The 13,753-nt window shown below is 37.8% G+C and overlaps 1 protein-coding gene across 1 annotated transcript in view; it reads right to left on the bottom strand.

Moving 5' to 3' along the window:
- Positions 1 to 13,753, bottom strand: part of arap2 (ArfGAP with RhoGAP domain, ankyrin repeat and PH domain 2) — a 168,159-nt gene that overhangs the window by 45,476 nt on the left and 108,930 nt on the right. Inside the window, exons 16-18 of the mRNA XM_022678436.2 lie at positions 8,632 to 8,776; positions 6,997 to 7,099; positions 4,613 to 4,811 (exon numbers count right to left, since the gene is read on the bottom strand). Coding sequence (XP_022534157.2) covers positions 4,613 to 4,811; positions 6,997 to 7,099; positions 8,632 to 8,776 — 447 coding nt within the window. The remainder of the gene's footprint in view (positions 1 to 4,612; positions 4,812 to 6,996; positions 7,100 to 8,631; positions 8,777 to 13,753) is intronic.

Below are 13,753 nucleotides of genomic sequence, written 5' to 3'. Positions count from 1 at the left end.
TATTTGGTTGATTTATGGTTATTCATTTATGGTTATTCATTTGAAGCACTCAATTAAAATAATGAGAGGATGGAAAAAACAAAAAAAAAACAAAAAACGCACATACAGTGTAATAGCAGCACTGTGTCCATTATACACAAATACACTTTACTCCACTCTACTCTACAGTTTTCTACTGTACAGTTCTGTACAGTTTAAACACTGACTTCTATATTGCCCGTCAAATTATAATAGTTAAATTACTGCAGAGGGCTGCTGAGGTGAGTTTTAACAGGCTTCAATCCTTCATTAACATTTTTAATATTAGTTAAACTTAGTTAAACGTTAGCTGGTTAATTGTTGGGGAGATACTGTACTCTGTATACTTAAAATTAAGATTAAGATTAAGTTATATGTTATAATGACTACAGACTTTAATAAAACCTTTTATTTTCTTAGACAAACAATAATTTCAGGGAAGTATCTCCTTGGAAAAAGTAAGAAAAAAAAGTAAAAAAAAAAAAAAAAAACACACAAACAAGTATTACAGAATTACCAGAAAATAACATCCAGCCTGTGTAAATGTTTCCTATAATATACATTGTAATTTTTAGCTTAATATACCTACATCAAACTAGCTAAATGTACTGCAAAAGTGTTCTTGGGGGCTAAATGTTTAGCTGTCCTCACCAGTAGGAAGTACAAGTGGAGGGCATGACAAAAACGAATCACGACCAATCAACTAATCGAAAAAAATAATCGGCAGATTACTCGATGACTAAAATAGTCTTTAGTTGCAGCCCTTGAGTTAAAACAGTGGCAATGGACCCTATTTAACTCTTGACAAAACACAGCTGTTAACTGAAAGCTATTTCTATTGACTCTACCTAATAAAGCTGACTGATAAAATGCAGAGATGTGAATATAAAACATATTCTGGTTTATTTAACACTGTTTTGCTTACTGAAATTTTGAAATAATAAAAAAAGTCTAAGGTGTGTCCAAACTTTTGTATAGTACAGTATATGTCAAGTTGTATCCGAGTATACACTGAGTAACTTCCATCAAAGTAAATGTTAGTACAACATTTTTAAATCTGTGTTGTAAAACTACTCTGCAAATAACTTAAATAAAATTTTTAAATGCAACTGCTAAAAACGACTATGAACAAAGTTCTGACAATGTCTGAATATGTGAGGCCAATCAACCTGGAACCATGAATGGTTCCAGAACCATTTTACACATATAGTAGTTTTTAAAAAGTTTTAATGTATGTACTTAATGTATGTTTTTGTGATTATTACATTTTTTTATTATTAATCTTTCTAATCTTGCCTGCTGTTGTCACTGCGCTAAAGAGATGAATGCACGGCTGCTGTGGAGGTTGCAGAGACACGCAGTGTCTGAGTGGAGGTCAGCTGTGAAGCCGATGGCTTGTCTGCTTTCTAATCCGATGTCACAGACTCCGGCCCTCTGGGGTCCTCTGTTCTGGTCCCACAGAGATCTGAGAGCCCATTGGAGATGCTTGGTTAATGTGACACACTCCATTTCAAGGCTCCGCAATTTAAACCAGGCGACACCCTCGTAATCCCGCCACGGGTGCATGAGCTTTATGGATTTGACCCACAGTTAGGCCTTAAACGGATTATATATAGAAAGAAAGTATATATATATATATATATATATATAAATATATAAAATAAAACTATCGATTTTCTAACCCCCTATTCTAGTGCAATTGATTGAAAATGTTGCAGATCTAGTCTGCCAAACGCGTGTGAAGTATAAAACCCGCCCGAGTGTCGCCGCTATTGGCACCGCTGGCTCCGCTCGGAGACGCTCAGGGAAGCGTGACTAGACGAGGAGACGTCTCAGAGACGTGGGAATGGAGTCAAAGTGGCTCACAAGAGGAATGCCAATGAGGAAAGCACTTGCAATAGACTGACGAGAGCGCACAGGAGAATGCCTTGAGTGCCTAGCTTCAGTGGAATGCTTTAGAAAATTGGCTCTTGACAACATGATTATGAGAATCAGTGTATATCAAGTTATTCCTCCGATACCTACTCCCCAAAATCATCAGCAGAGTCTGCTGTAAGAGTTGCAAATATACACTTAAACCACCATTCTTTAACCCGTGCAAGCCTGGGTTATCGACAGCGATAACAAAAAGCATGGTGCAACTGTATCTGAATTATTTCAACGCTACAGTTCTCATTCAGTCGAGCTCGAAAGTTCTCTAAAAAAAAAAGTTCTGATTCTCTTTTTTACAATCCCTATTTCAACATCATTTAAAACTGAATGATGCACATCACAGTGCGTACAGTTCTCTTTGAAAAAGGAAAAAAATAAAACATTGGTAACACTCTCTATGAAGTCTGTATTTATAACTTTGTAAATATGATGATTATGATCTCCTTTCTTCATAATGCTCATCATTAAGTACTGAACATGTTATTACAAAAGCCTCATAATTACTTCCAATGATTATTTTTTTATTAATCCCAATTCTAAATCTAAATGTCTTACTATATATATATATATATATATATATTTATATTTATCTGTCATTGTTATTTATCATATGCAAGTGTCTACAGGATGCCTTACGTCCAGTTTTATTGGAATGTATAGCAAGAGCAATAAGATTTTTTTTTCTTTAAATAATCATAAAGCACGAATAATAAGTACTAAAGTGACTTGGGTACTAATTTCCCATATTGCTTGTCTTATTCTTGACTATCAACGAAATGCAGGGCATGAGAGCTGTGATACTTACATCAGTAAAAAGAATAAAAATAATTATATTCGAATCACTGCTTAAAAAATACAAAACACTAATTCTAATAATTTATCAATATTAATAAAAATCCTAAAATCAGTGTCTCAGAAAATCTGAATATTATATAAGGACAATTGGTACTTTTGGCAGTTTAGACAGTGTGGGGAGTGTGCCAAGTCCTGCTGGAAAAGGAAATCTGCATCTCCATAAAAGTTGTCAGCAGAGGGAAGCATGAAGTGCTGTAAGATTTTATAGGAAAATGCTGCACTGACTTTAGACTTGATATAACACAGTGGACCAACACCAACAGATGACATGTCTCTCCAAACCATCACTGAACATCAGTAAATTTAATTTGGAAATCAAGGCACCAGAGTGCCATTTTAGTGACAATATTTTACAATATTCTACAATATTCTACAATATTCTACAAATTCTAATTTAAGTTAAATTCTAAATTGTTTGTATATTGTAAAACTCTTCTATTGACATATGAAGCCATACATGGACTTGCCCTTAAATACCTGAGACACTAAAGCTATAGCATCAGTTGTAAAAAGTGCTATGCTTGCTAAATTTGATTTTATACAACAGTGACAGTGTATTTAATACAATTCTAAAGTGCTAAACACGCAACGTTTTGACACTGCAACAAACGCATTTACCGGCAGGGTCAACCACTCTGGCAAAGTTAACTTCTTGAAACTTAAAAGGCAAACACACACACACACATATACACATACACAGACACGCACATACACACACATCCACCCACCCACCCTCCCAAATGTTTTCTACCTGTCTAGGCCAGAGGGGCGTACTGCTGGTGCTAAATTAGATGCTTGCTTGCTGCACTTTGTTAGCTTCAGATGTGCTAAGCAAAATAATTACCTGTCTTGCCGATAAACAGCAAGGTCTGTCACTTTCCATGCACCTCAACTTCACTTTCCTCTCCAGCCAAAGAAAGAAACTGATGTTCACTTGCTCCTAGATGAGTCACTTTCTTTCCTTGGTTTGTTTGGCACTGTAGGCCATTGTAGCCAGAACTCACATTATAAGTGATATTTTTAAAATAATTTTCCCAATGAGTCTTACTAACATTTTTATTTGCTATTGTTAACATTGGGATTGAGGTTACTTCAAAAGTTTAACACCACCTCCACTTTCACACATTCAATGTGTTTTCTTTCTTTTTCATATTTTTTTGTAACATTGTAAATATCAAGACATAAAAAGCTACAGGAACACATGCTGAATTATTCTGAAAACAAAGAATGTAAAAGAGAATAAAAAAACAGAATACTGTTATACTTTTATGTATTCTTCAAAATATCCACATTTAGCTTTGAGGACAGATCTGCACACTTTCGGTATTTTAATCTCAGTGTCTTCATTAGGTAGAGTCAGTTGGAATATATTTCCAAAATGCTGCACAAATTTAAGTGCTTTGAGAAAGAATGGCAATATTATAAATATTTCAAATTTAGTTTGGAATGTGTTGACATTAACACCATTAACATTAGCAGACAAAACATGAAGTATCTTGGGTTTATACTGTTAGCAATAAAACATAAATAAAATGACATTTATTTACCAAACATATTTTATTGCAAAAAAAAAAAAGTTGTTTTTTTATTATTGTATTTATTAATGGTTGATGACTAACTGATCACATGTTTCATGAGTACGAGGGGGGCAAATAATGCAGATGTATTTATTTATTTTTGTCCAAGTGTAGGGTAATTCAAAAAGATACTTCTGAGAAGACTGTGGTGAAAATTCCACTAATTGCCACTTTTAAACTTATTTTGTAGGTATATATGTATGTATGTATGTATGTATGTATGTGCTTACTGAGTTCTTGCAGATGTTTAAGTTGTAGAACTCCCTCTGCCACTTGCTTGTCTTCAGGACAAAAAAACAGTTTGCAGCCGACCAAACAGAACCACCCTGTTCTCCAGTGGTAAAGGTCATGACCCTCTTTGTAGTACAAACGACCAACAAGCTCACAGTCCTTCTTCAGCAGAGGCTCCGCCCTCACGGGGACAAAGCACTAGAGAGAGAGAAAAGGAGAAAGAGAGAGAGAGAGAAAATATTGAGGAATATTGTAGGACGGCCAACAACAACAACAAAAACTTTACCACACAGACAGACGTGGTAAAGGGTGCATAATCAGTGTGTCAGATTTTTTATTTATTTTTATTTTTTACGTCAGACACACCTCTAGTTTACCCCAGAGTTGCCTTGCTTTCATATAACTTTAAGTATGAGTGGGAGAACAGAAACAAACCTTCGTTCAACATTTAACAGCTGAAACCTCAATGTAAGAAAAACCCTCCCACACAAGCCCTGACAGCTCCCTACATCAGTCAGATGCAAATATGGATGCGCACAATTATACACACACTCATACACACAAACATACACACTTTTAACACATCAACTGTGTCTTAGCCTGGATTAATAGAAAGGTAGAAATAAGGTTTTGAAGGATTCAGGACACTATTTGCATTACATGAAGTTACAAGGCCTCAACTGCATGTTAGCTCAGTCTAAAGTGTGTAAGTGGGCCAAATGGAGAATGTAGCTAATGTGTACACACAACTATTCAATGATAAGCTATAACAGTATGATTTAATTTTGTGTTGTGGGGGTGTCCAAACTGTCCATTGCTACAGTTAAAGATGGAATGGGATCTCTACCTAGTTGATTAAAGAGGAGAATTGAAGGTAGGCAAGGAGAAGAAAGGAGAAATATGGAGAGAAGAGAGGCAAGGAAAACAGAGTAGAGATTAGTGAAATAAGTAAAAGGAGATGAGAGCATAGGAACAATATGGGAAAGGAAAGAAGAAGGGATAGGGAGATAAGAGGAAAAAAAGAGATTGGAGAGGTGAGAGGAAGAGAGAAGAGAAAAGTAAAAGGCTGAAAAGAGAAGAACAGAAGAGGAGAGTGTGGGAGAGGGGAGAGGAGCAGAGAGGAGAAAGGAAGAGGAAAAGGGATAGGGAGATGAGAGAGAGGAAGGGAAAAGAGAAAGGAGAGGTGAGGGGAGGGGAGAAGAGAGGAAGAGAAGACTGAAAATAGAGATGAGAGAGTGGAAGAGGGGAATGGAGTAGAGAGGAGAAAGGAAGAAGAGAAGGGATAGGGAGATGAGAGAGAGAAAAGAAAAAGAGAGAGGAGAGATGAGAGCATAGGAGAAGGGGAAAATAGGAGATAAGGAACAGGAAATATGGGAAAGGAAAGAAAAAGGGATAGGGAGATGAGAGAGAAAAAGAAAAGAGAGAGGAGAGGTCGAGAAGAGAAGATGAAAAGGCTGAAAAGAGAAGAACAGAAGAGGAGAGAGTGGGAGAGCAAAGAGGAGCAGAAAGGTGAAAAAAGATGAGAAGGGATAGGGAGATAAGAGAGAGAAAAAAGGAAGAGAGAGTTGAGAGTTGAGGAGAATAGAGAAGAGAAGAGGAGAAGGCTGAGATAAGGAGAACAGAAGAGAAGAAAGTAAAGGGGCAGAGGAGTAGAGAGGACAAAGGAAGAGGAGAAGGGATAGGGAGATGAGAGAGAGGAATGGAATAGAGAGCAGAGGTGAGGAGAAGCGAAAAGAGAAGAGGAGAATGCTGAAAAGAGAGAGGAGAGAGTGGAAGAGGGGGATGGAGTAGAGAGGAGAAAGGAAGAAGAGAAGGGATAGGGAGATGAGAGAGAGAGAAAATGAAAAGAAGAAAAGAGGTGAGGAAAGGGGGAAGAGAAGAGGAGAAGGCTGAAAAAGTCAAGAACAGAAGAGGGGAGATAGGGAGAGGAGCAGAGAGGGAAAAGGAAGATGAGAAGGTATAGGGAGATGAGAGAAAAAAGACAAAAGTAAAAAGAGTGGAGAGGTGAGGAGAATGGAGAGGAGAAGAGGAGAAGGCTAAAAAGAAAAGAACAGAAGAGAGGGGAGAGGAGCAGAGAACAGAACGAAAGAGGAGAAAGGAAGAAGAGAAGGGATAGGGAGATAAGAAAATAAAAGCACAAAAAGACAGGAGAGATGAGGAGAACGGAGAAGAAAAAAGGAGAAGGCTGAAAAGAAAAGAACAGAGGAGAAGAGAGTGAAGAGAGGGGAGAGGAGAAAGGAAGAGGATATATAGGAGATATAAAAACAAGCATGAATGGCAGAATGTTCAAATCATCTACCAATATGTTATAACACTGTATTACAAAGTTATACAGTGTGTGTGTGTGTGTGTGTGTGTGTGTGTGTGTGTGTGTGTGTGTAACCTTGGCAATGGCTTGGGCCCAGTCTCTTTGTGCCTCCAAAGTCTCCGAGCCAAACATGAGCACTTTCTCAGACTGCAGGTAGATCTCAAAGGTGAACATTGCCCTGAGGGGAGAAAAGGAATTAAATAATTAACACACACACACACTCACACACACACACACACACACACACACACACCTGGGGAAGGAAAGAGGATGGCTATTAATCTCTGTTTGTCTGTTGCTCTTACCACAGGTGACTACAAGAACACTAGAGAAAGCAGCGAGAGGTTAGAGGTTAGTCTCTTAATGGCTGCTGCAGTGGTGGCCTGTGCTCTGTGCTGCTGTAGGGAAGGGGCTATTTTTACAGTGCTGCAGTTCCTGCTGAAAGTGAGCTGTGTAGGTGTGCGTTAAGAAATCAGCGGATGAAATGTTTTTATAACCTCTGACCGCTGCAAGGTGGTCAAACATCATATACTGATGATATGAAATAGAGCAAAAGATTAAGAGAGAGAGACAGAGAGAGAAAAAGGGAAAGAAGACAAAGACAGAATACTGTAGTAGAAGAGACACTTCAGGCAGATCACGAAGATGTTCGATAAATAAATGAAAATAACTTATGTAACTGTTATAGACAAAAGACAAGAAGAGCTAGGACAAGAGGTGAAAGGTGGCTAGAAAACAAAATATATGATAGGACTAGAAAAGTAAAGAGACAAGAGAAGAGCAGACAAGAACAAAAGAAATAAGAAGAGAAGAAAAATAAAACATGAGAAAGTTTGCGAAGGAAAGTGATGGACGCAAAAGGACAGGAATAAAAGAGATAAGATTAAAAGAAGGGAGATTAGAAGAGTTGATAAATGTGGAAACAACAATAAAAGAGAGGGAGAGAGAGAGAGAGAGAGATTAGATGAGATGAGACATAACGATAAGACAGCAGAGAATAAGAGAACATTAGGAAAACGATAGCACTTTAAAATAAGACTACCTTTATAAATGGTTTACAATTAGTTTATTAATGGTTACTAATTAAGTTGTAAATGCCTTAAAATCATTAATAATCATACGTAGAAAGGGCAACAATGACATGTTGTTTGCCAAATAGTGAACCCCGCAGCCATCTATATTGTTGCCCTTTCTACGTATGTGTTATAACTGATTATTAATGATTTAAAGTGGTACCGAAAAAACTTACAAGTGATGAGATGAGAGAAGAGATGGCAGATAAAGAAAAAAATAGACAAGATTAGAAAAAAAAACTAGAATAGACGAAAGAAGACTAGAAAATACGAGAAGGAAGAGACAAGAATAAAAGAGACAAAAGGAGACAGGCTAACACAAGACAAGACAAGCAGAGATAAGAAGAAGAGATAAAAAGAGATAAAAGAAAGAAAAATAAAAGAATGAGATGAAAAGACACAGAACAAGAATTAGTATTAAACAATATTAGAAGATACAAGAACAAAAAAGAAGATGAGATGAGATGAGAAAAGACAAGACAAAAAGAGACAAGACAAAAAGAGACAGGAAGAGAAGAGAAAGCTGAAAGGACAAAATGAGACGAAAAGAGATAAGATACGAATAGATGAAATAGATGAAAAGAGAAATAAAGTAAGAGCTAAAGATGTGAGATCTCTGTGTGAGGAGAGGAGGTACCCTGTTCCAGTCATGGTCTCTGTGTTGTTGATGGCCAGGCTGACCACTTCTCTAAGGTCCACTCTTCCTATGGCTGTTGCACTCCTCTCACCATCATAATAACTGAGATATCCACCCTCGAGTGTGCACCAACGCCGAGCCGTGTCTGAAACATACACACATAATGCACTATATTACTCATCACCACCATTAGACAACTGTCCGCAGTGTATGTAGTATGTTCAGTTTATAACACAGTATATTCTCACTGATACTTCCTTATCCCTCTCAAACCAAGCTCTCATCTAATCACACACACAGGGAAGCAGACAGACACTCCTTCATTATGAATATGCTGATCCACGATTCACTCCCAAACGCAGTGTAACAGCCCGCCGTTAACAGCAGGGAGGTGCAGGCCCCCTGTGAAGGTGTGAGGGGAGCATTTTTTACATTAAAGCTTTGTTAAACGCTCGTCAGCAATTTTTTACCCCTTAAGGCCTCTCACCCAGAGTCCTTCCGTCAATGTTTTAATGCTGTTTTAAAGAGACATTGCTCGCAGTATGTGTGTCAATTTTTTGATCAGGATTCTTGCACCATTTTAAAAGTCAAATTTAATGCTTTTTAAGACCTTTTCAGGGCCTCAATAAAGATGATATAAGACCAAAAAATGTAGTCATAATTCATTTGGGAGAAAATAATTTAATGTATTGGAAATCTATTGGAAAACTTAATGTTTCCCATTTGTTTTGTTTTTTTGGTTCATTGTGATGCAGAACAGAGCCAATATAACAAATCTAAGTTGCATGAGCTCTTTTGTAGCTTCCTGCACATACAGAAAAAAAAGAGGAAATGACCAATTAAATTGTAGTGATGTTCATAGTACTAATACTACTATTAACACCATTGCTACTCCTACTACTACTACTACTACTACTAAAAGTTAGTATGTTAACTAGCTCTCCGCTAACATTAGTTCTCTCCTCTGTAACATAGCTAGCTTGTCGCTAATGTTAGCTAGCTCTCCACTAGCCTTAGTTCTCTCCACGGTAATGTAGATATCTTTCCACTAACCTTAGTTCTCTCCTCAGTTACGTAGCTAGCTTTCCGCTAGCCTAAGTTCTCTCCTTGGTAACATAGCTATCTCTCCGCTAACCTTAGTTCTCTCCTCGGTAACCGAACTAGCTGATCGCTAATGTTAGCTAGCTCTCCACTAGCCTTAGTTCTCTCCACGGTAATGTAGATATCTTTCCACTAACCTTAGTTCTCTCCTCAGTTACGTAGCTAGCTTTCCGCTAGCCTAAGTTCTCTCCTTGGTAACATAGCTATCTCTCCGCTAACCTTAGTTCTCTCCTCGGTAACCGAACTAGCTGATCGCTAATGTTAGCTAGCTCTCCACTAGCCTTAGTTCTCTCCTCGGTAATGTAGATATCTTTCCACTAACCTTAGTTCTCTCCTCTGTTACGTAGCTAGCTTGCCGCTATGTTAGCTAGCTCGTCGTTAGCTTTAGTTCTCTCCTTGGTAACATAGCTATCTCTCCGCTAATCTTAGTTCTCTCCTCTGTAACGTAGCTATCTCATTGCTAATGTTAGCTAGCTCTCTGCTAGCCTTAGCTTTCTTCTCGTTAGCTAACGTAGTTAGCTTGCCGCTAATGTTTGTTCTCTCCCCGGGTGGAGGAGAACATGCCAAGATGCATGAAAACTGTGATTAAAAACCAGGGTTATTCCACCAAATATTAATTTTTGATTGATTGATTATTTTTTTTGCATTATTTGAGGTTTGTTATTTCAGCCATTTCGCTTTTTTTGCAAATAAATGCTCTAAATGACAATATGTTGTCCGTAGTTTCTAGAATAAAATAACAATGTTCATTTTCCTCAAACATACTATACCAATAAATACCAAAATCAGAGAAACTGATTCAGAAACTGTACTGATCCAGAGCTGTATTTTTAATTGAGCTGTGTTACCATAATACATCCAATTCCTCTATTTCCAAAAGGATAAAATGTCAGGTTTCCAAGTTAAATATAAAAACAGACCCTTTAAACGTACAAAAACTCCACCTGTACAAGGCATAAGGTGTTATCTTGTGAGTGTGGCTGAACACTGACCAGAGTAGGATAATGACTATAATACCATTTTGAATGGGTACCAGATGGATGGGACATTCAAGTTCTGCAGGTATTTAACATTTAATGATTCACAGTGTCACAAGTGTAGAGGGGGAATATAGTTGCATCTCAAAAAAATTAAATATAATTGAAAAGTTACTTTATTTCAGTAAATCTTATCTTATCTAATCTTATGTGATCTATTTTAAGCATTTATTATTACGATTATGGCTTGCAGCCAATGAAAACCCAAAAATCAGTGTCTCTGAAAATTATAATATTATATAGGACCGATTGGTACTTTTGGCAGTGTGGGCAGTGTGCCAAATTCTACTGGAAAATGAAATCACCATCTTCAAAAAAAAGTTGTCAGCAGAAGGAAGCATGAAGTGCTGTAAGATTTTCTGGGAAAACACTGCACTGACAGTGGACACAGTGGACCAACACCAGCAGATGACACGGCTCTCCAAAAGGAAGAGTGGAGAGACACACAGTCCAAGCTGATTTAGGTCTAGTGTGAAGTTTCCACAATCAGAAACTATAAATTATAAGGTCATATTTTTATTGCCTGTGGAAAGATGATGCAATATACAGATAATGGCTAAAAAAAGATCAAATATTAAAATAGCCATATTTCTCAATAGAGATCTAAATATGTAATGGGGTGTCCTAATTTTTCCACATGACTGCACATTAGAATTTTTTATGCCCACTGTAAAATACAGACTGGTGATAAAATGAAAGGAAAACCCTGAATAAATGAGTGGAGAAAGCACCAGACAGCTGTACAGCATGACCTCTTTAGCTGCACGGAACACTGGTTCCAGACTCTCATTCCTCACCCTTACAACTTATGAATAACTCAACAACTTTTTTTTTTTTTTTTTTTTTTTTTTACATAATTACTGAATAATAATATTTGAATATATAAAAGTTGTATAGTTTATGGGGTTAATATCATGCCATGCTCTGGGACCTGAATGAAAATGCTGAGCAGAAGCAGCTGACCTCGATTCTGGACGGCAAGAGGAATATATCTAACCGGCTTCATTATTGTGTCATGGATGGCAGGAGCTTCAGGCCCTAAGACTGGTCAACTGGTCAAGGTTTCTATTTCTGTTTTTTTCAACAGTTCTATTTCTATGAGTTACAGGGCCTCATCTCCAGAGCATAAAGGGGTCACTGAACGGTTTAGAACGGTATAAAACTGATCTAAAATCACATGATACAGCTTTAAACATTTGTAGGAGATTTTAACTTTCAAACTATCTAGAAACAGCATATGTTCCACTGTTGCATTTTCCAGAAGAAGAAAAAAAATACATCTGTTGGGCTCCTTATAAAGGCAAGGACAGAATGACAGGGTCAGACATAGAGCTAAACAGAAAAATGGATGTAGAGAGAGAGACAGACAAATAGGCAGGGACAGAGAGATAGATCAAGGCAGAAAAAAAGGGATGAATACAGAGACAGACACACAGAAAGAAAGAAGATAGAAAGAGAGACATAGATCAAGACAGAACAATGGATAAAGACAGAGACAGACAGACAGACAGATGGGCAGGGACAGAGATTTAGATCAAGATAGAACGATGGATGAAGTCAGATACAGATGGACAGGGACACAGACATACATAAAGAGAGAAAAACAGAAAGACAGAGACAAAAAGACAGGCAGATGGATAGGGACAGAGTCGGAGATCAAGACGGAAAAATGGATGAAGGCAGAGAAAGACAGACAGACAGATGGAAAGGGGCAGAGAGATAGGTCAAGGCAGAAAAATGGATAAAGACAGAGACAGACAGGCAGAGGATAGAGACAGAGAAATAGATCAAGACAGAAAAATGGATGACTACAGAGACAGAGAGAGATAGGGACAGAGACATAGATCAAGACAGAGATAGACAGACAGAGGATAAGGACAGAGAGATAGATCAAGACAGAACAATGGATGAAGACAGAGACAAACAGAAAGAAGATAGGGACAGAGACATAGATCAAAACAGAAAACGGATAAAGAAAGAGAAAGAGAAAGACAGGCAGATAAACAGGGGACGTGAGATAGATCAGACAGACAAAGACTAGGACAGAGAGACATGGATGAAGACAGAAAAACAGAAAGAAAAAGACAGACAGAAAGGCAGGGAGACAGACAGATGATAGAGACAGATCAAGGCAGAAAAAAAATCATGAAAACAGACAGACAGACAAAGGGACAGGGACAGAGAGATAGATTAAGACAAAAAAATGAATGAAGACAGACAAGAAACAGACAGATAGAGGATAGAGACAGACATACATCAAGAAAGACAGACAGAAAGCCAGAGGATAGGGACAGTGACAGATCAATACATAAAAATGGATGAAGACAGACAGACAGACAGACAGAGAGAGAGAGAGAGACAGAGAGACAAACAGAAGAAGCAATGGGCAGAGACAGACAGACAAGCATCAATCATCAATGAAATACATTTAATCCTGTACTGGACTGGCCTACAAGCTCAGATCAGGAATATCAGACTCCTGTTCTGAGGGAAACATCTATCTAACATCACTACAAAGCTAATAAAGTAACGGAAAAGCTCTCGATATGGCACTGGGAATTTCTCCAAGAGGAAATGGCAACGAAAGCTCATGAAAATGCTACGTTCAACAATTACGGCTAAAAATGTCCGAGCACATTCATTAACCACAGAGCCGAAGTCAGGAATTAGCAGGTGCAGGGAATGAGTGTGATGAGGGGAGAAGATTCTGCTGATGGCATTTAGAAAGTGCCATACCTGTCCCAATTAAAGCCAGCACCATGAACATGCATATCTGTGCTCTTTTAAACAAACTAAACACACACACTCATTTGTAACGCATACACACACACACACATACACGCAGACACCACAGAAGGGACAGATGGTATTTACTATCAACAGCACTTCATGTGGCTGTCTCTCTGTATCTCTCTGTGCTTTAGTTCAATCATCTGCTGGTATTTATTTCATCATCACCTCTTAGCTTCTATCTGTCTGCATCA

The sequence above is a fragment of the Astyanax mexicanus genome, chromosome 8 (assembly GCF_023375975.1).
Source record: "Astyanax mexicanus isolate ESR-SI-001 chromosome 8, AstMex3_surface, whole genome shotgun sequence".
Taxonomy (NCBI): Eukaryota; Metazoa; Chordata; class Actinopteri; order Characiformes; family Acestrorhamphidae; genus Astyanax; species Astyanax mexicanus.
Note: the sequence above shows the minus strand (reverse complement) of the source record. Positions and strands in the feature narration are given on the sequence as shown.